General features: G+C 45.7%; 1 protein-coding gene across 4 annotated transcripts in view; it reads left to right on the forward strand.

Annotated features, from left to right (window-relative positions):
* NBR1 (NBR1 autophagy cargo receptor) overlaps positions 1-21,131 on the forward strand; it is a 30,568-nt gene extending 9,437 nt beyond the window's left edge. For 2 of the 4 annotated variants that reach the window (XM_027624576.2, XM_027624575.1), the window contains exons 6-21: positions 3,842-4,015; positions 4,861-4,938; positions 5,418-5,632; positions 6,140-6,307; positions 6,593-6,802; positions 8,375-8,534; positions 8,625-8,915; positions 9,859-10,008; positions 10,494-10,569; positions 11,227-11,337; positions 11,583-11,747; positions 13,517-13,916; positions 14,703-14,797; positions 15,386-15,443; positions 16,281-16,389; positions 19,374-21,131. In XM_027624576.2, coding sequence (XP_027480377.1) covers positions 3,842-4,015; positions 4,861-4,938; positions 5,418-5,632; positions 6,140-6,307; positions 6,593-6,802; positions 8,375-8,534; positions 8,625-8,915; positions 9,859-10,008; positions 10,494-10,569; positions 11,227-11,337; positions 11,583-11,747; positions 13,517-13,916; positions 14,703-14,797; positions 15,386-15,443; positions 16,281-16,389; positions 19,374-19,547 — 2,634 coding nt within the window. In that variant the 3' untranslated portion in view covers positions 19,548-21,131. The remainder of the gene's footprint in view (positions 1-3,841; positions 4,016-4,860; positions 4,939-5,417; positions 5,633-6,139; positions 6,308-6,592; positions 6,803-8,374; positions 8,535-8,624; positions 8,916-9,858; positions 10,009-10,493; positions 10,570-11,226; positions 11,338-11,582; positions 11,748-13,516; positions 13,917-14,702; positions 14,798-15,385; positions 15,444-16,280; positions 16,390-19,373) is intronic. The other 2 variants (XM_027624577.1, XM_027624578.1) reach the window with 2 other exon arrangements.
* The last annotated feature ends 62 nt before the right edge of the window (positions 21,132-21,193 follow it).

The raw sequence follows: 21,193 nt of genomic DNA on the forward strand, positions 1-21,193 counted from the left end.
AGCCGGAGACAGAGGAAGCAGCAGGCCCCCTGCTGAGCAAGGAACCCAGTGTGGGACTCCATCCTAGGACCCTGGGATCATGACCTGAGCCGAAGGCAGACGCTTAACCAACTGAGCCACACAGGCATCCCCGCAGAACAGATTTTTAGAGAATGTGATAAGTAGGGCTTACCACTCAGCTAGGCAGCTCCTGATAAAAGATTCTTTTCTAGTTATTGTTTCCTCTCATCTTTGGTCTTGGTATCACCATTGTCGCATTTAAAAATACAAAGAGGGGCTCCTGGGTTACTCATTCTGTTGAGCGTCTGCCTCTTGATCTCAGCTCAGGTCTTGATCTCAGGGCCATGGGTTCAGGCCCCTCATTGGACTCCATGCTGGGTGTGGAGCCTACTTAATAATAGTTAAAAAAAATAATAAATGATGCTTTCTGGTTCACACTTTTCATCTTCCTTTACCTTGTTTCCTATAGAATGTTATAGGATAATGCAGGAGAATTTAAGGTACAAACCTTTGAGTTCATCTCGTTTGTCAGTAATGATTTAGAGCATTTCTCAAGGTCACTTCTTTAAGGTGTGCCCAGCTGTCCCTTCATTACCACCTTTGTAATTAAGATTTTTTTCTTTAAAGTTTGACTATCCTTTATGAACTTCTAATCCACTACTAAACTCTTTTCCATAATCATTTTTGGTCTAGGGAGGGAAAGGGAAGATTCTCTCTCTTTTTTTTTTTTTAAAAGATTTTATTTATCTGACAGAGAGAGAGGGAGAGAGGGAACATAAGCAGGGGGAGTGGGAGAGGGAGAAGCAGGTTTCCTGCTGAGCAGGGAGCCTGATGCGGGGCTCGATCCCAGGACCCTGGGATCATGACCTGAGCTGAAGGCAGACGCTTAATGACTAAGCCACCCAGGCGCCCCAAGATTCTCTTTTTTTAAGTAGGCTCCACCATGGACCACCCATTGTGGAGCCCAAGGTGGGGCTTGAACTCAGAATCCTGAGAGCCAGACCTGAATTGAGATCAAAAGTCTGATGCTTAACTGACTGAGCTATCCAGGTGCCCTAAGGCAAGATTTTTTTAAATTGGGAGCTGGTTTAACCCTTTCTGTTGCCTGGTCAGAATTGCCATTGTGGGTGCCACTGGATTCAACAGTTTAGCCAGTCTTCTTGGTTTTTATTCAGACATTCTTATTTACCAGCTAGTCTCTTGGTTTTGGACATTCGGGCCCCACCCTGGTTTCTCTTAGTTGAGATACTCATCTCTGAGTAATCTCATGCTTCACAATTTCCTTCTTCCCAGTTTTCATGTGGTCTTCCTATTTCCTCTTTGCCTTTTTTTTTTTTTTGGAGAGTGCACAGGGAGCAAGGGCGTGGGGCAGAGGTAGAGAGAGAACCTTTTTTTTTTTTTTAAGGATTTACTCATTTGAGACACAGATACACAGAGAGAGAGAACATGAGCAGAGAGGCAGAGGGAGAGGGAGAAGCAGGCTCCCCGCTGAGCCAGGAGCCTGATGTGGGGTTCGATCCCAGGACCCTGGAATCATGACCTGAGCTGAAGGCAGACGCTTAACCATCTGAGCCACCCAGGCGCCCAGAGAAAGAGAATCTTAAGCAGACTCCACACCCAGCGTGGAGCCCAACTTGGAGCTCGATCTCATGACTCTGAGATCACAACCTGAGCCAACCAAAATCAAGAGTCAGATGCCTAACTGACAGCCACCCAGCTGCCCCATTTCCTCTTTGCTTTTAAGCTGTTGTAACATGCTGTCCCCCACGCCCTTTTACCCTTTACCAACTCCTCCTGGCTTTTCTCTTTCCCTATTCTCAGAAGCTACAGTAGTTTCACTAAAAAAAAAAAAAAAAGTCTGTGGGCTTCAAAACTCTTCTCTCTTTCCCATAATCACTGTTTACCTGTTTAGTCAGAAATCTCAGACTTCGGGGGATGCCTGGGTGTTCAGTTGGTTCAGTTTCTGCCTTCGGCTCAGGTCATAATCTCAGGGTGTTGGTATCGAGCCCCACATTGATGGCTGCAGAGCAGGGTGCCTGCTTGTCACTCTCCCTCTGCTCCCCCACACACACTTGTGCTCCAGTGCACACGCTCGCATGCTCTCTCTCTCAACTAAAATCTTTTTTTTTTTTTAAGATTTTATTTATTTGACAGAGACACAGCAAGAGAGGGAACACAAATGGGGATTGGGAGAGGGAGAAGCAGGCTTCGCGCAGAGCAGGGAGCCCGATGCGGGGCTCGATCCTAGGACCCTGGGATCATGACCTGAGCCGAAGGCAGACGCTTAACTACTGGGCCACCCAGGCGTCCCTCAACTAAAATCTTTTAAAAAGAAAGAAAGAAATCTCAGACCTCGGGAGTCTAGATGTCGTATAAGCGTGCCCTGTCTCAAGAAGCAAGACTTTTTATATACATTTTTACATAGTACTTGCTATAATAAGATCCCATGTTTATATTTTGACACATTTCATTATAGTCCTTTCTTGAGCAGTTTTTTTCCACGTACTGTACGATACATTTTACTACCAGCTTCTTGGCTTATGGTCTAGAAAAGGGGTTGGCAAACTAGCCAGTAGCCCAGCCGTATGTTTTATTAATTATGTTTTATTGGAACCCAGCCATTCTTATTACATATTGTCTGTGGCTGCTTTTGTGCAGACTTGAGAAGAAACTGTATGGCCTGTAAGCCTAAAAAAAAAATTTTTTTTTTTAAGATTTTATTTTTTGACAGAGACAGCAAGAGAGGGAACACAAGCAGGGGGAGTGGGAGAGGGAAAAGCAGGCTTCCCGCAGAGCAGGGAGCGCCTGAAGCGGGGCTTGATCCTAGGACCCTCAGATCATGACCTGAGCTGGAGGCAGACACTTAACGACTGAGCCACCCAGGCGCCCCTGCACGCCTAAAATATTTATTATGTGACCCTTTAAGAAAATTTGCTGATCCCTGATCTCAAAATAGTACCTTTCAAACTTTTAGACCATAGAATGCTATTTTTAAATGGAAGCTTAAGTCTGATATGTAAAGAGATTAAAGAAGAGTTCTTGTCACTGGGTGACAAGTGGGGAGATCTAGAAACTGATAGACTTGACCCCTAATCTGTTCTTGGACACTGGAGTACCTTCATGGAACCTCAGATGTTCCCTGAAGTAGAGTTTTCAAAATAGGATTTTTAAGAAGATGCTCTTCAAAAAGAGGTAACCACCCAAGCGTTCTTTCCAAAATACTATTCTTAATGGAAAAATAAACGCTTAATTATAGGACATAACTTTAAGTTTCTTGGGTTCTGGTAGTCTGGGATTGATTTTTTTGAGAGGTTAAAATCCATAAGTGGGCTGGGGCACCTGGGTGGCTCAGTTGGTTAAGCATCTGCCTTCAGCTCAGGTCATGATCCCAGGATCCTGGGATCAAGCCCCACGTCAGGCTCCCTGCTCAATGGTTTGTCTGTTTTTCTCTCTCCCTCAGCCCCCTCCCTGTTCATGCTCTCTCTCTCATAAATAAATAAATAAAAATTAAAAAACAAACCATAAGTGGGGTCATACATAAAAACCAGTTCAACAGAAAAGTAGTAACCCAGTTAATGAGAACATCTCACCTAATAAAGTGCTGTCCTAAACCAACTTTTGTGTTTTTGATAATAAAACCATTCCTAGTTAACACTTTGGGCAAAAAAAACAGCAGGATGACTATTAGCATAGTATATGCCATTAGATTTAATAAAATAAAGGTAAATCCTAATATTTTCAGCATAAATCACCATATCCCTTGTGTTCAGATGTCTTTGAGATTTCATTTGGGAAAGGAGAATCACACGATACATTTTTATTTCATAACGTATCCTCTCAGATGGCAGTGAAGCAGGGAAACCAACTGCAGATGCAAGTCCACGAAGCCCCACCACCAGCTGTACCAGAAAAGCGGCCAGTCGTGAGGGCAGGGAAGAAGCCCCTTGCACATTATTCATCACTGGTGAAGGTCTTAGGATCAGACATGAAGACCCCAGAGGAGCCTACAGCCCAGGTATGAAGGGAATGGACCTGTCTCTACATAGTTTTTCTAGCTTTAGGTCTCATTGTCTCTGGTGTAACATTTGAGCTGTCCATCAAAGATTTGGGAGTTACTATGACCATTTCTGCCTGACTTTCTGAAACTGGTAACTGCTTACTTCTGGAGAAGGGGCAAGAGGGTGATATAGAGACTTTGTTTTCCTTTTGTACCTTGTCAGACTATTGGGTTTTTTTGACCATACATTTCTGTTACCTGACAAAAGAAACTTTGAAGTACTGCATTTCAGGAAAATGATCTTAAACAAGGGCGCCTGGCTGTCTCAGTTGGTAGAACATGCGACTCTTGATCTCAGGGTTGTGAGTTCGAGCCCCATGTTAGGTGTAGAGATTACTTTTTTTTTTTTTTTTTTAAAGATTTTATTTATTTATTTGAGAGAGAGAGAATGAGAGATAGAGAGCACGAGAGGAAAGAGAGTCAGAGGGAGAAGCAGACTCCCTGCCGAGCAGGGAGCCCGATGCGGGACTCGATCCCGGGACTCCAAGATCATGACCTGAGCCGAAGGCAGTCGCTTAACCAACTGAGCCACCCAGGCGCCCCTAGAGATTACTTTAAAAAAAAATTAGTTGGGGCACCTGGGTGGCTCAGTCGGTTAAGCATCTGCCTTTGGCTCAGGTCATGACCCCAGGGTCCTGGGATGGAGTCCCGCATCCCTCTGCCTGCCTCTCTCTCTCTCTCTCTCTCTTTCTCATAAATAAATAAAATCTTTAAAAAGAAATCAAAATCTTTTTGAAAAAATAATTATCTTAAACAGGAAAAAAAAAGCAACCTCCAAGATCTTGGGTTGTGTTTCCTTGCAGCGGTTTCCATTTGCTCCCTGTGACGCAGACCAGCCTCAAGACAAGCCCCCAGACTGGTTCACAAGCTACCTGGAGACAGTGAGTATTCTCTCTGGTGTGGGTTTTAGCAGCCGTGTTGGCACAGGTGGAGTGTGGGAGAAATAAAAAACTGAACCCAGATGTCTGCTGCCTCTGGTGCATGAGAATGAGAAGGAGTAGCTAATCATTTCCAAACTAGAGCAGTCCTAGTCCAGAAAGCTCCTAACTTCTACAGGGATGTATCGGAAAAAGTGGGAGCCTAATTCTAAGGATGAGGGAAAGGAACAAGTCTCTATGCTTGAGAAGGAAGAGGTTAGAAATTTACTCATCAAAACGATTTCTTGGTATCCCCTTTGAACCAGTGTACATGTGGAAAGAATAGATCTTCTTTTGCTACATCTCTGTCCATTCATTCAGGAGCCACTAGCTGTTTATGATGTTCTTATACCAGAGACAGTAAGGTATCTGGTCTATTTGATATCTTCAGGCTTTTTTCCAATGTTGGAACTGAGGTTTTTTCCCCATCTTCTGTATTCTAGTTCAGAGAACAAGTGGTTAAAGAAACAGTTGAGAAACTTGAACAGAAATTACACGAGAAGCTAGTCCTCCAGAACCCATCCTTGAGTTCCTGTCCATCAGAAGTCTCAGTGCCCATTTCAGAGGAAACACTGTTTTTGCCAGAAAACCAGTTCAACTGGCATATTGCTTGCAACAGCTGCCAAAGGAGGATCATCGGTGTGCGCTACCAGTGCAGGTGAGCGGTCCCTTCGGAACGCAGAGCTGTTAGAAGACCTCTGAACAGGTCTTCCTGGCATTCTGGAGAGGTAGAGGGAAATTGAGCATACTCTATCTCTGAGCATCACACATAGGTAGCAGCTCTAGATTGGAAACAAGCTATTCGTCACCCACAAGAAATACTATTTAAAGGGTAACTATTCAGATTGTTGATGTGTTCGGATATACATTTGAACTAACAGAGCCAGATAAAGTTATGTTCCCCAAAACAAAATTATATCACCAGGGATTATCTCCCTCTTGTTCCAAATGCTTTCATGTCTTGTTTTCTCCCATAGGTTTTCCTTTGAAATGGATACATGTTAAGTGCTGTTACCCTCATTTTATTAATAAGGAAACTTGAGACAGGGCATGGCCAGGTGACATGCTCAGGTTACCACCTAGCTAGGAATACAGCCAGTATGGAAGTCTGGTCTCCTCTCTCACTACCTCTGGTACTTCCCACTTGCCATGCTTTTCCCCACAGCCTGTGTCCGTCCTACAATATCTGTGAAGATTGTGAATCAGGGCCATATGCCCATGACTCCAACCACGTCCTGCTGAAGTTGCGGAGACCTGTGGTGGGTTCCTCTGAAGCGTTCTCTCATCCAAGGTTCCCCGCCCCTCGTCTCCCTGCTGCTCTGGAACAAGCCAGGTAAAACCATAAGTACATGGGAGCCTTGTTCTCGGATGGGCATCTTGGTTGTGGTGATGGGGCATGAAATCACAGAACTGCAGTCTCCTTAGTTCTTGCGCATTTCCAGTTGATGTGTGACAATGGGGACAATGAGCCGAAGCTAATGAGACAGAAATGAGAACTGTAGAAAGAAAGTTAAGCTAGAAGCTGGCACTGATGGAGGCTACAAGTGGCTCAAAATAGCTTCAAGATTTGTTTATGAGGTTTGTTTTTTTTTAAGACTTTTCATTTGTTACCTCACAGGCTCCAGAAACAGGTCGACAAGAATTTTCTTAAAGCAGAAAAGCAAAGGTTGCGAGCTGAGAAGAAGCAGCGAAAGGCAGAGGTCAAGGAACTCAAAAAGCAGCTGAAACTCCACAGGAAGATTCATCTGTGGAGTTCCATCCATGGACTCCAGAGCCCCAGGTCCCCTTTGGGCCGTCCTGAGAGCCTGCTGCAGTCGAACACCCTGATGTAAGCCTGGGGCCAGGGTGGGCACCAAGGCTGGAGGTTCAGCCTTCCAAAACTGGAACTTCAGCCAGGTTTTCTCTTACTTATCGGCACTTTCTAACACCCAAACTCTTAAAATTTCCCATCCTAGGGGTGCCTGGGTGGCTCAGTCAAGTTAAGCATCCAACTTTGGCTCAGGTCGTGATCTCAGGGTCTTGAGATCAAGCCCCGCATCAGGCCTCCAAACGCAGTGGGGAGTTCGCTGAAGTCTCTCTCTCCCTCTCCGCATACTCACTAGCATGCACACGAGCTCTCTCTCTCACTCAAATAAATCTTTTAAAAAAAAAGAATTAAAACTTCGCATTCTCTGATGCTAGCGTTCTTAAAGGGTGGTTTGGTAGTCATTGTTGGCTCTTAAAGCAGCCAGTAGGGTTCCAGACTGGATGGTATGACCTCTCTTCAGTGGAGGCAGTTGGGATTTGAAGAGCCTCACTCTCCAGTTCTTTTATTTATGGATGCTTATCCTCACCAGAGGTTTTCAGTTCAGGAGTAAGATTTGTCTTGGTGGTGGTGGTGGTGGTTGTGTTGTTTAAGATTCTATTTTAACTAACCTTTACACCCAACATGGGGCTCAAATTTAAAACCCAGAGATCAAGAGTCACATGCTCTACCAAATGAGCCAGCCAGGTATGCCCCAAATCTGTCTTTATTTTTATTTATTTATTTATTAAGATTTATTTATTTATGGGGTGTCTGAGTGTCTCAGTCAGTTAAGCATCTGACTTGAGCTCAGGTCATGATCTTGGGGTACTGGGATTGAGCCCCATGTCGGGCTTTGTGTTAAGCAAGGTGTCTGCTTTTCCCTCTCCATTTGCCTCCTTCCCCCGCCTGCTCGTGTGCACTCACACACTCTTTCTCTCTCTCTCTCAAATAAACAAATAAAATCAATTTTATTATTTATTTGAGAGAGAGTGTGGGAGGAGGGGTGGCGGGAGAGAATCTCCAGCAGACTCCCCACAGAGCATGGAGCTCAACACGGGGCTCAATCCCACAACCCCGAGATGACCCAAGCTGAAATCGAGACTTGGATGCCCAACCAACTGAACCACCCAGGTGCCCCTCTGTCTTGTTTTTTCAAAAATTTTATTAGTATTATTTTTTTTAAAGGTTTTATGAGTAATCTGTACCCCCACGTCGGGCGCAAACCTACAACTCCTAAATCAAGAGTCGCATGCTCCACTGACTGAGCCAGCCAGGCACCTCCATTAGTATTATTTTTAAGGCAAATGCATCAGTACATTGTGTCACTCTCAGCCTCTTGAACCACAGTGTTAAGATATTCAGAAGCCATCGGGCGCCTGGGTGGCTCAGATGGGTAAGCGTCTGCCTTCGGCTCAGGTCATGATCCCAGGGTCCTGGGATCGAGTCCCGCATCAGGCTCCCTGCTCCTTGGGAGCCTGCTTCTCCCTCTGCCTCTCTCTCTCTCTCTCTGTCTCTCATGAATAAATAAATAAAAAGTTTTAAAAAAAAAAAAAAAAAAAAGATATTCAGAAGCCATCATACCCAACACAAGTGACTGTCTGAATTTCTGTTCAGGCTCCCTTTGCAGCCCTGTGCCCCAGTTATGCCGACCCTCAGTGCAGCATTTGTGGATGAGAATTTGCCTGATGGGACTCACCTTCAACCAGGAACCAAGTTTATCAAACACTGGAGGATGAAAAATACAGGAAATGTCAAATGGAGTGGAGACACAAAGGTATTTTTTTCCCCCACGGAATGAAGATGAGGTGATTTGAAGTGACAGAAAGCTGACAAGCTTTCTTTCTCTTATCCCTGTTGTTTTCAGCTCAAGTTCATGTGGGGAAACCTAACTTTGGCTTCTACAGAAAAGAAGGATGTTTTGGTTCCCTGCCTGAAGGCCGGCCACGTGGGGGTTGTGTCTGTGGAGTTCATCGCACCGGCCTTGGAGGGAACGTACACTTCCCATTGGCGTCTTTCTCACAAAGGCCAGCAGTTTGGGCCTCGGATCTGGTGCAGTATCATAGTGGATCCTTTCCCCTCCGCAGAGAGCCCTGAGAACATTGAAAAGGGCATGATTCGCTCAAGCAAAGCTGATGAGCTCACCTGCCAGCAAGAGGTGAGCATTGGAAGGGGAGACTGACACTACAACAGCCCACTCAGAACTGATCGGTTCCTCCAGAAATCAGGAAAGGGTAGCTCCTCCCCCTAACACGCCAGAATGCGTCCGTTGGGCCCATTCCTTGGGCTTTGTTTGCATGTCCTTAGGATCTTGGTGCAGGCATCCCTCAGTGCTTTTGTGTCTCTTTGTAGTAAAGTTTGGCCAGCCTCTCTGCTGCGCGCGCGTGGCTGCCTGGCCTGTTGAACGGCCGGACTGATGGCTTTGCTCCTTAACGCTCCTCTCTCCCAAACATCCCGTGCGTGTGTTCCCTAAATACTAATGAAGTCTTGCCCTTGTCTTTAGTTGGTGCAGTTTTTTTAAGCAACTTCCCTTTATTACTGGGGCACTTTTTTTTCTTTCTCCCCTCCCCCCCCTCCCCAGGCTGTGGAGCACTGTTTTTTAGAGCATTTTGCTGCTTAGATTTATTTATTTATTTAGTTAGTTAGTTTTAAGATTTTATTTTATTTATTTTTTTATTTGAGAGAGAGTGAGAGAGAGAGCACAAGAGGGGGTAGGGTCAGAGGGAGGAGTAGACTCCCTGCCAAGGAGCCTGATGCGGGACTCGATCCCGGGACTCCGGGATCATGACCTGAGCCGAAGGCAGTCGCTTAACCCAACTGAGCCACCCAGGCACCCCTTTACTGCTTAGATTTAGTTAACCACAGTTATCCTGCTTTTGACAGTTGTTACTATGGTTACTCTAGCTCGTCATTAAAGGAAGCAGGTAGGTGAAGGGGATAGTAAGTGAACACACTGTATTATTTTTGCAACTTTTTTGTAAGTCTAAGATGATCTCGAAACAAGATGCAGCAGGGTTTTGGTTTTTAGGGAGGCAACTGTCCGTTTTCCTTTTGAGTTCCGTTGAGGGCCTAAAATTTGTCCCAATGGGTTGTCTGTATAGGAAACTTTTCTTCTGGCTAAAGAAGAGATTCAGCTTGATGAAGCGACTGAGCAGACCAAAGGGACAGGGACCTGCATCGCACAGAAGACAGACCGTGTTGCCAGCGAGAGGGAGCTTTATATCCCATCTGTGGACCTTCTGACTGCCCAGGTGGAAGATCGAGCACTTTGGGGGGCAAGGGACAGAAGGCAGTGGAGAAAGAGTCCTTACCCTGTTGAGGAGAAGGTGGTATGGCCACAGGCGGTGCCCAGCGAGTGAGAGACCTGCCCATTTGGATCGAGTCAGATGCATTGAATGGCAGGGGGGTCGCCTGTGGAAGCAGGCCTCTAAATGTTTCCTCTGAATCAGGAGCTCAGTCTTGGGCTTCCCCACAGCTTCCCTTTAGTTGTCTCTGCGTTTCTGCTTTTCGGGTTCACTTTCACCCCCCGCTGCATTTTCTCTCTTTCCTGCCACTTGGTTATTTGGACGTCTAGTTCCCACTTCACTCATCGTGATTTCACTTGACTGAGGTGTGAGGCATCAATTTGAACAGAGTCTGGGAAGGTGTGGAGCTCAGTGGCCTGCAAGTCCCCTCAGACAAAACCTGGCCCCAGCATCCACTGCGAGTAGCCTGACGTTGCCCTTTTTGTCCTCAGGATCTGCTGTCCTTTGAGCTGTTGGATATAAACATTGTCCAAGAGTTGGAGAGAGTGCCGCACAATACTCCCGTGGGTAAGAATGTCATTCAGCCCAGGCGGTTTATTTTATTAACAGACACAAAAGCGCGACACTGTAGACCCTGGTAGTGAGACTCTTATTCCGAGGAAATACTCGGCAAGGATTTCTCCTACAGTGCGACGTTAAAACTGCACCCATGGGTCCATTTTCCTCCTTTTCCCTGCTGTCTGTCCAAGTCAACAATACAGGTTTGTGCAAGTCTTCTCCACCATAAAGGGACCCTTGAGGCACCTGGCTGGCTCATTCAGTGGAACGTATGGCTCTTGGTCTTGGGTTTGTGAGTTCGAGCCTCAGGTTGGGTGCAGGGATTACGTCAAATCTTCGGGGCAGGGGTCTTCATTTTTCTCTGAATGTTACGTCCTCTTATTCGTTTACATTCCTGGTTCTGCGTCTTGGCCATGGTTTCTCAGGCCACACAACTGTGACCCCTCCTGCACTCATTCTGTGACCCCTCCTGCACTCATCGATCAGAGGTACTTCTACACCTAATGCTCTGGAGAAATTCTTTACAACAGGCCTCGAAGCATGCCTAGATTTACTTCAGCCCTGCAGGAGGCAAGAAGCCTGTGAGCTGTTGCTTCGAGACACCATTAATGATGTGTTGCCTTTTTTTTTTTTTGGGTTGATGGTTCTTCTGTCTTCATTCTCCAGATATGACTCCCTGCATGTCTCCTCTGCCGCATGACAATCCTTTAATAGAGAAGCCAGGCTTGGGGCAGATACAGGAAGAGAGCGAAGGGGCGGGATTTAAAGTGCTTCCCGGTAAGGGACTAAATATTTGTCAAGTATATGCATTGTCCCCTCCCATACTAACACCATTTTCACACAAACTCCCTCCCACACTTACCTTAGCATCTCAATGGGTTTTCTGTAGCTTCTCATTTTGTGAAGTCTCCTCACCTTCACATGGGACCGACAGCAGCTGTTCCTTGGCATGGGATCCGCATGGGTACGTAACTGGAGGAAGCTCCTCAACAGCCAGTACAGACAAGGCTCATGTCTTTCAGATCCCACAGCGTCAGTGAAGAGGAAGGCTCTGAACATTGCCTCAGTGGAGGAAGCAGAAGATGACCTGAGTGGGACCCAATTCGTGTGTGAGACCGTAATCAGATCCCTTACCTTGGATGCTGCCCCAGATCACAACCCACCTTGCAGACAGAAGTCCCTGCACAGTGAGTGTCCCCGAGTTCCCCCAGCTAGCAGGGCGCTGTTTGAATTGTGACTGCCCGACCTGAGTAGGAAGAAGGGCTCTTCACTGAGAGTGGCGGTTGGGTGATTTTTGTTAGAATTTGGATCATGGTGGTTTCTGTAAACTCCACACACTGTACCAGACCGTTGTAATTATAGCCTCAGAAGCAGAGCAGCCACCATACCCCAGCTTCACCCTCTCTTGGGGGCAGAACTGCAGCAGCTGCTTGTGCTGCCTGAATTCTGCACTGAGGAGTCTTCCTGTAAGTTGACTGAGCTCTTCAGCAGAGACCTGCACTGGCAGCTGTGGTTGTGTCCTTTCTGCAAGGACACAGTCCAGGAAGCAGTGGGCAGAAGCATGAGTACCAAACTAAGTTTCCCCAGGTTAAATTCTGCTGTAATCAATTTCCTTTGTAACAGAAACTTCTAGGTATTGGATAGGTAGAGACAAAGAACTATCCAAAACTTCAAATTCTAGTGCATCAAAATAATATGGGAAAATTTCTGGTGTTTATTATAATAAAATTTGACCTCTACTTTTACTTATTTTTTTTAAAGATTTTATTTATTTGTCAGGGAGAGAGAGAGAGCACACAAGTAGGGGGAGCAGCAGGCAGAGGCAGGGGGAGAAGCAGGCTCCCCACTGAGCAGGGAGCCTGATGTGGGACTCGATCCCAGAACCCTGGGATCATGACCTGAGCCCAAAGCAGCAGACGCTTAACAGACTGAGCCACTCAGGTGTCCCAAGACCTATTCATTCATTCATTCATTCATTCATTCATCTATTTGTCGAGAGAGAGAGACAGCGAAAAGGGAACACAAGCAGGGGGAGTGGCAGAGGGAGAAGCAGGCCTCCCGCGGAGCAGGGAGCCCCATGCGGGGCTCGATCCCAGGACCCTGAGATCATGACCTGAGCTGAAGGCAGACGCTTAACCGACTGAGCCACCCAAGCACCTCCCAAGACCTATATTTTTATTTTTTTTTTTCAAAGATTTTATTTATTTGTTTGACAGAGAGAGACACAGCGAGAGAGGGAACACAAGCAGGGGGAGTGGGAGAGGGAGAAGCAGGCTTCCTGCTGAGCAGGGAGCGCAATGCGGGGCTCGATCCCAGGACCCTGGAATCATGACCTGAGCCGAAGGCAGATGCTTAATGACTGAGCCACCCAGGTGCCCCAAGACCTATACTTTTAAATACGATTTGTCTCACTTTTGTTTAAAATACACACACTCAAAAAAAATAAAATACACACACTCATTTCCCCCTCCCCCCAGACTTGTGTACAAATGCATAACAAAAAATGTTTACAGTAGTCATCTCTGATAGGATTATAGGTATCTCTTTTTCCCTCATCCTTGTTTTGCCGATTTTCTGCCATGACTATCCCTTACGTAGCAACGGAAGGGAGGAAAGTAGGCATACAGTCCTGCAGTACTCTCCACCTAATGTTTTCTCTTGTTGTAGCACCCTTAGCTAATATATCCGTTTTGATTAGTCTTTAGGATTCATGGTGCTTCTCAGAAGCCTTGATGTTTTTCTGTACCTCGTGAGCTTCGGTTCTTTCTGGCTTTGTCTAGGCTTCAGACTTAGAATGTGGCCATTAGTGGTTCTAGGGGCAGCCCTGCCCTCTGGCCATCCCTCTCCTCTGGCTTTCATGATTGTAGCTCAGGACCCACAAGGCTTTATCAGATAAGGGTAGCACCGGGAGTTGCTTTTAGTTTATAGCTTAAAATGGATTGCTTTCATCCTTTAGTGAAATCTGCCTCCCCTGCAGAGGGACCACTTGGAGATGAGCGGGAGGAGGTTGTCCATAGCGCCAAAGAAGCTGTTGTGGAGGAGGAAGAGGAAGATGAACTCAAAGATGAAGTTCAGAGTCAGTCCTCTACTTCTTCAGAGGATTACATCATCATCCTGCCTGAGTGCTTTGACACCAGTCGCCCCCTGGGCGACTCCATGTACAGCTCTGCACTCTCACAGCCAGGCCTGGAGCGAGGGGCTGAAGGCGAACCTGGGGTTGAGGCTGGGGAGAGACTCACTGGAGGGGAGAACCAGCTGCAGGAGCAGAGCATCAACAACATCCTCATGACCTCACAGACTCTGGACACAGTGCCCCTCATCCCGGAGGTGGTGGGGCCTCCACCACAGCTGTCCAGGTACCATCCACACCCTCCTCAGCTGGGCTGTTCTTCACAGGTGGAATAGGGAAAAAACAACTCCATCTCTTTTTTTTTTTTTTTTTTGTCAGCATGGGAAGAGACTTGTTCCCATAGGAAAGTCTGAATTTAGATGAATAAAAGTTGTATTTCCCAGAATTTGTGGATTCTGAATGTAAAACCGTGCTTGTTCTTAATTATCTGAGTATAGTCTATCTACTTCTGTTTTGATCATTGAGAGCCAGTTTTTTGTTTGGTTTGTTTTTTTGCTTTTGCTGCCAAAACCCAGGATCGAAGAGAGCCAGTTTTTAAACACAAACATCCCTGGATCTTCCTTCCCCGCTCTGTTGACTCATGGGTAAAGGCAGCAAAACTCATTCTCACGTTAACCCAAAGTATAATTAAGGCAGTTTAAACTATTATGAAAAAAATACATTCTAAAACCAGAGAACAATTATTTTTCATTATCTACTGATCTGTGTGTGTCATTGTTCTGTCATGGTATGGCAGATGGTGGAGCCTTGACTAGGATTTAAACCACTCTCTCAGGGAGCTAGACATTTCCCTTAATTAGTCCCACTTAATGGAGCAGGGAGCGACCAGACTCAAAGCCGGTCCCTCTAGCTTGAGCCCTTCCTACCTGATCCCTAATTCAGACATGAGATCTGGATCAGAAAAGTGAAGCCTTTGTAGAGAATCTGCCACAGCTGTAGCACAGGTACTGTTTCTATAGCGTTCCCATAGGTGCCTTTTCAGCTGACTTTCGATATTGTGTCTTTCTGAAAGGAGCCTTCCTTGTGCACAGCCAGATGGTTCCCCAGGAGTGGATTTACCGGTTACCATACCAGCAGTTTCTTCAGTTCCCGATCAGATCAGAGGAGGTAACGACCAGCCTGAGCTTGATGTCTCTTTCCGTGCTCCTTTCTAACGAAACCAGGCACTGCACTCTGTCTTTGTGATTCTTGGCATTATTTGGAAACCTGCCCTTGTATTTTTTCTGTGGCCCTCCCTCACATTCTTTTCTGTTCTCTAGCTTCATATTTATTAAATGAGACCTCACAGAGGTGGGCATTGTGCTGCAGTGGAAAGAACACGGGCTTTGGAGCTAGACCAGTCTAGGTTCCAGGCCTGGCTTCCCCTTTCCTCACTGTGTGACCTTGAAGCGGTTCAGCACGGTCATAAAACCTGCGGGGCTGTTTTCTTGTTGAAAATAAGGAGAATAGCACCTTGAAATTGTTAGTAGACCTTCAAAGTAACTTCCCACTCTTAATCAAAAAAACAAAACCTGAAAGTACTTAGAAATTAATAAATGCGTATGATAGGATTATAGGCTTAGTTTTTCTAATTAAACAGTCACCTTACATTACATTCTGGACAGTTCCTCCCTCTCAAAACTCGCCTCACTATGCGTTAAGAAACACTAGGCACTTGTGGATGCCACATCTAACCAATAGCTCTTTTGCTTTTAGAGCCCAGAGGCTCATCGGGACTTGTAAACAGCAGACAGAAGATCTATGACCACTCAAGGTAACTGGACCCTGTGCAGCCTCTTCCTTCAGAAGCAGGTGGATATCCTAGTACTGCTTCTACTTACACAAGCTTCTCAAAGCTCATGTGCCACCTCCAGAGGACAAAGGAGTGCCATCATTCCTTCTTGTTCCTATTTCTCCTGAAGCTTGTGAGCAACACTGAACAGAGGGCTCCACATTTAAGAGTGTTCACATTCCAGGGGTGCCTACCTGACTCAGTCGGTGGAGTGTGTGACTCTTGATCTTGGGGTTGTGAGCTCGAGTCCCACATTGGGTGAAGAGATCACTTAAAAAATAAAATCTTTAAAAAAAAAAGTGTTCATATTCCAGACCAGTACTCTCAAAATCACCTCACCTTAGTACCAAAGAAGGCAGGAAGGTCAAGCCCACTGCGCATCTTAGTAATGGTTTCTTAGACACACCTGCCTCTCTGTTCCCAATCATCTCAGATTAGTGGCAAGCTGCACTCCTCCCTTCAGTGCCCAGAAAATCACATTTCCTTTGGAAGTGTATCCTCTGAGATGATAATTAAGCAGACAGGCTGCTGACACCCCTCTGTGCCCTTGACCGGATAATTTTCAGCTGGGACAGAAGGCTGGTGTACTAACCCGAGGGGTGTTTTCCTGCAGGCCTTATCTTGCAGCAGATCTGGGCTCTACATCAAACCAAGCTTTGTAGCTATAAAACTAGTAGGAAAATGATCACATTCTCTTTTTACATCTTGACTTCTTTTCTCAGGGAAATCCATTTTCTTTTAAGGATCAGAGCCCAGGTTAGCTTGTAGGAAGATAATGGTTTGTATTTTTTAGGAAGATAATTTGGTTTTCCTCCCCAGGCACCACCACCATGGGAGCAGCATTGCTGGAGGACTGGTGAAGGGGGCTTTGTCCGTTGCTGCTTCTGCATACAAGGCCTTGTTTGCTGGGCCACCAGTCACTGCCCAGGTCAGTGTATGTTTCGTTTTCCTGTACCAAAGCCAAGTCACCGGTGAAAATGATGCTGCCTGTCTGTGTTGGAGAGTAGTAATGGCATTTTGCCACTTGCTAGCTGTAGGACTTTAGCCAGGTTATTTAAGGGAAGAAAGGAAAAAGACCTAATGTTTGTTGAGGACCTGTTACATGTAGGGAGCTCTTGCAAGTATGTGCTACAAGGTGAAGAAGACACCAGTCCCTGCCTAAAGAGAGTGGGACACAAGTGAGGTAAATAGTACAGTATAAGATCCTGCACCAGTGTTCTCGGGTGGAACACCTCAGCCTGCTGTGGGCCCCTGCGTGGGGCCAGAGAAGGCTTCCTGGTAGATGATGCCTGAACTGAGTCCTTAAGGACAAAATAAGTATGTGCCAGGAAAGGGAAACAGCATTGTGACAGAGACTAGCCAGGAAAAAGAGTTGGAAATGTGAGCCTGAAAGGTGAATTTGGGCTGGGAAGAGGAGGAAGAGAAAAGCCTAATTTATGTAGGTGGGGTGCTGTGTTAAGTGGTTTGGGTGTTATTTTAAGGCTAATTGGGGGGTGGGGAGGAGGAGAGTGAATGGGTTTTAGGAAAATGATTAACATCAGATTTCTACCGAGTAGGATAATTCCATTATAGTGTGGAGGTTGGGGGAGCCCTAAAGAAATCATTTGAGAATCCATGTGTAGGTGGAAAAGAAGGGTAGAAGAGAAAGAGAAATGGCAGAACCTAAAGACCATGATTAAGAGGCTGGAAAGAAGTCAAGGAGGAATCCCGAGTTTCTGGCTTTGGGCAATGGATAGTACCATTCATTAAGAGACGATGTGCAGCGGGGGCACTTGGGTGGCTCAGATGGTTAAGCATCTGCTTTCATCTCTGGGTCCTGGGTCCCCATCTCGGTGGGGAGTCTGCTTCTCCCTCTCTCTCTGCTCCTGCTTGTGCTCTCTCTCGAATAAATAAAAAATCTTAAAAAAAAAAAAAAAGGATGTGCAGGAAGGAGGATATATTTGGGCAGGAGGAGAAGAAAATTACGTCCGTTTTGAATGGTGTGGAATTTGAGGCATATCTAAGTAAAGTTACCCACAGTGCAGGTGGGCATGTACCTGTGGCTCACAGAGGAGTGATTTGGCTTGGAGGTCAAGTCACCTGTATACAGATTGTAGCGGAAACCATGTGATTGGGTGGGAGTTTCCAGGAAGAAGGGAAGTAAAACAAGAAGCAGCCTTTAAGGATCCAGGAAAGAAGGGCCCTGCCCAGGAGGCTGAGAAGTAGTAGGAAGATGTGCTGGAGCTCAGGGAAGGGAGCTTGAATGAGGAGGAGGTGCCAATGCCCCTAGAGAACAGGGCATAAGTGGAGAGGACTCGGAGAGGGCAAGTATGCTTCATTCTCAAGAGCGAGCTGGAGCACAAAGGGAAAGAGCAAAAGCTGGGCCACAGAAGGCAGAGCGAGATAAATGTTTCTGTAGTTGGCCGAGCCAGTAGCAAAGGAGGTTAACAGTCAAGGTGAGAGAGAATAATTCACAGAAAGAGATTTCTGAGGTGGTGAGAGATCATGAAATAGCAAGCAAAGGACATGTGGAAGGATTATCCTGGAAAGGAGGATGGGTAATTTCTTCTGAAATAAGAGGGAAGAAGGGAACAGTGGAGTTAGGTGTAGAGAGAAATGCCAGAGACTGTGCTTAACACGTATACACACTCTTGTCCCAATCTTCTCAACAACCCTGCCAAACGAGGTATTTTGTATCTCCGTTTTCCTACATAAGAGAGTTAATTGATAGCACGGTAAGTAAATGGTAAGAAGGTAATCCAAGAATGAAATCTTGGCATTTGCAACGACGTGGATGGAACTAGAGGGTATTTTTTTTTTTTAAAGATTTTATTTATTTATTTGAGAGAGAGAGAAACAGCATGAGAGGGGAAAGGGTCAGAGGGAGAAGCAGGCTCCCCGCTGAGCCGGGAGCCCGATGCGGGACTCGATCCCAGGACTCCGGGATCATGACCTGAGCCGAAGGCAGTCGCTTAACCAACTGAGCCACCCAGGCGCCCGGAACTAGAGGGTATTATGCTAAGCGAAGTAAGTCAGAGAAAGACAAATACCACATGATTTCACTCATATGTGGAATTTAACAAACAGGAACATGGGGGAAGGGAAGGAAAACTAAAATAAGACAAAAACAGAGGAGACAAACCAGAAGAGACTCTTAACTCTAGGGAACAAACTGAGGGTTGCTGGAGGGCAGGTAGGGGGATGGGGTAAATGGATGATGGGCATTAAGGAGGGCACGTGATGGAATGAGCACTGGGTGTTATATACAACTGATGAATCACTGAACTCTACCCCTGAAACTAATAATACACTATCTGTTAATTAAAAAAATATATATGAGTTAGGGTAATCCAAAGTGTTAGGATTTAGGAAGGTTATGTGTCCACCACAGGGCTTGGCCCAGAGAGGGAAGTAAAGGAGTGTTAGCTCCCTCTTTTTGTGGATTGCTTCTGTTCTTTAAAAAGGAAAAGGGAAAAAAATGCCAAGAAGGTCGCCCAAGATGTCATTTCGCAAGCAGTTTCTTGTTCAGCCGCTTTGCCTAGCTGACTGAACTCTGCCGGTAACCGTCTCTGCCCCTGCCTCCAGTGGCGCCCCGTCAGCACAGTACCTTTATCATCACGGTGTTTCCAGTGCTTGCTTGCATCTTTTCCTTCATCGGGCCAAAGAATGCTTCCTTCTGAAGCCTCCTCCTCCTAGTTCTGAGGACAGTTCATTAGTTGCCCGGTTTCAGGTACAAACATACAGAATTCCCAGTCCTCCCTCAGGCAGCCCGATAGTGTCCGGTGGACAGGAGTTGGCCATAGCCTTGCGTTGAATTCCCTCATATTTTAAACAGATCTTGGAAAGGTTTGTATGATTTTCAAGATGATAACAATTTACAAGGCACATAAGTGATACCAGAAATGTTGCTCTGCTTTTCTTGACTCTACACAGCCAATAGTTTCTGAAGATCAGACAGCAGCCCTGATGGCCCATCTCTTCGAAATGGGATTCTGTGACCGGCAGCTGAATCTCAGGCTGCTGAAGAAACACAATTATAACATCCTGCAGGTTGTGACAGAACTGCTCCAGTTCAACAACAATGACTGGTACAGCCACCGCTACTGAGGAGGGGCCTCATATTAAATCACTTTGCCTGCTTCTCATAGGTGATCTTTATTCTGTCCTTGGGCGTAGGGGAGAAAGCCCTGGCTTATTTTTTAATCTGATGAATCTATATAGAGCCCATTTTTGAATTCTCAAGACAGTACCTGCATTACAGTATTTTTTGGAGCAAATCAAAGACCAGAACTGAAGCAGAGACATCGGATGGATGAATTGTAGGAAAACAGTTTTTCAGTTGATTTGGATAAAGCTCCTGTCTCCATTTTTGTGCATTGAAGAGCATAACTTGAACTTCCTATAGAACCGTTTCTGCTTGTATCAAAGTTGAGTATTTTTCTTTGGTTAAATGTGGATGTTTCTATGGGGATATCTGTTGTCAGTTTTTAAAAGAAATTAACCTTGGAAGTTGTTTTCAAGAATTCTTACAATTTTTCTAGCCTACCCCAAGCCTCATAGCTATGCTGTATTGAAATGACATGGAGGATGGGTAACCCAGAGAAATCTTGTTACTCGTCCTTGTTCAAAGACAAAGTCATTTCCCTGCAAGACTTAGTAATCAGCACTGTTGTTTTCTAAAGACCCCACTGGCACATTCAAGAAGATCACCTTCTGGGTCTCCACACTTCAGTGAAAGGAGGGAGTGTGCTCGTTAACCCACCAGCACCTATTGAGCAGTGTTTACTGTAGTGATTTTGCATATGTTTTTCTTTATTTAAGGGAACAAATTTAAGTAGATAGTGTGAAATATTTTGCTAATACTGTAGAGATGGAGAAAACTATTAAAAAAAGAAATGTAACCGTTACCTTTTTTTCTTAACATCAGGGCAGATGTTACTGGCAGATGTTACAGTCGAAAGGTGAAAAGTGAAAGGCAGGCTCCTAGTTAATCTAGTAAAGTTAGTTCAGGGGCAGGCAAATAGGAAATGCTGATGCCTTCTTGAATGTTTGAAATCTGCTCCAAGGTATCTAGCCTTAGAGAGCCTAGAACAGGAGGAGGCTCTTTTGCAAAACTTGGATGGGGACAAACTCTGAAAAAGTTTTGAGTTAAGCCCAAAATGAATGAGAAAGCTTGCTGCCAGGGGCCCAGGTCCTCATTCTGTTTACAGAAAGGAGTCTTGGGTACAATGGGTGAAGGAAAAGGTAACACAAAAAACACTAAAAGCTATTATTCATGAAAATGACTTCCAGAAAAAGAAGACTCTTACCCTCATCCAGAAGGGGTAAGGATAGTAAACTAGTATTATTTAACCTGGTTGGTATTTATAATGAATGGTGATGTTAATTAATCATTAGTCATCATGATGTTTATTTACAGTATACTTCTTGACCGCTATTAAATAAACCAAGATTCAGACTGCAAGCCAACCAGGCTGTTCATTATTTAAAACGTTTTTATCCGGGCTGCTGGGTAGAGGCTGAGCGGCAGGGTGTGTGTAATTAATTGGGTTGATTTCGGGCGGGACCTGTTCCGACCTCCTGAGTCGTATTGTAGGGGTCCAGAGAGGACCCCGAGGTCCAGCCGTCCGTCCGCTTGTACTTGTACATAACCGCTTCAAGAATGGTGAAATAAAGGTTCTTTGAAAGTCCGACCTGGACTGGCTGGTGCTTGCAAAAGCAGCGTCCGGGCCCCGGGGTGGTCTTTGAAGAGT

Source organism: Zalophus californianus, chromosome 16 (genome assembly GCF_009762305.2).
Source record: "Zalophus californianus isolate mZalCal1 chromosome 16, mZalCal1.pri.v2, whole genome shotgun sequence".
In the NCBI taxonomy this organism is placed as follows: Eukaryota; Metazoa; Chordata; class Mammalia; order Carnivora; family Otariidae; genus Zalophus; species Zalophus californianus.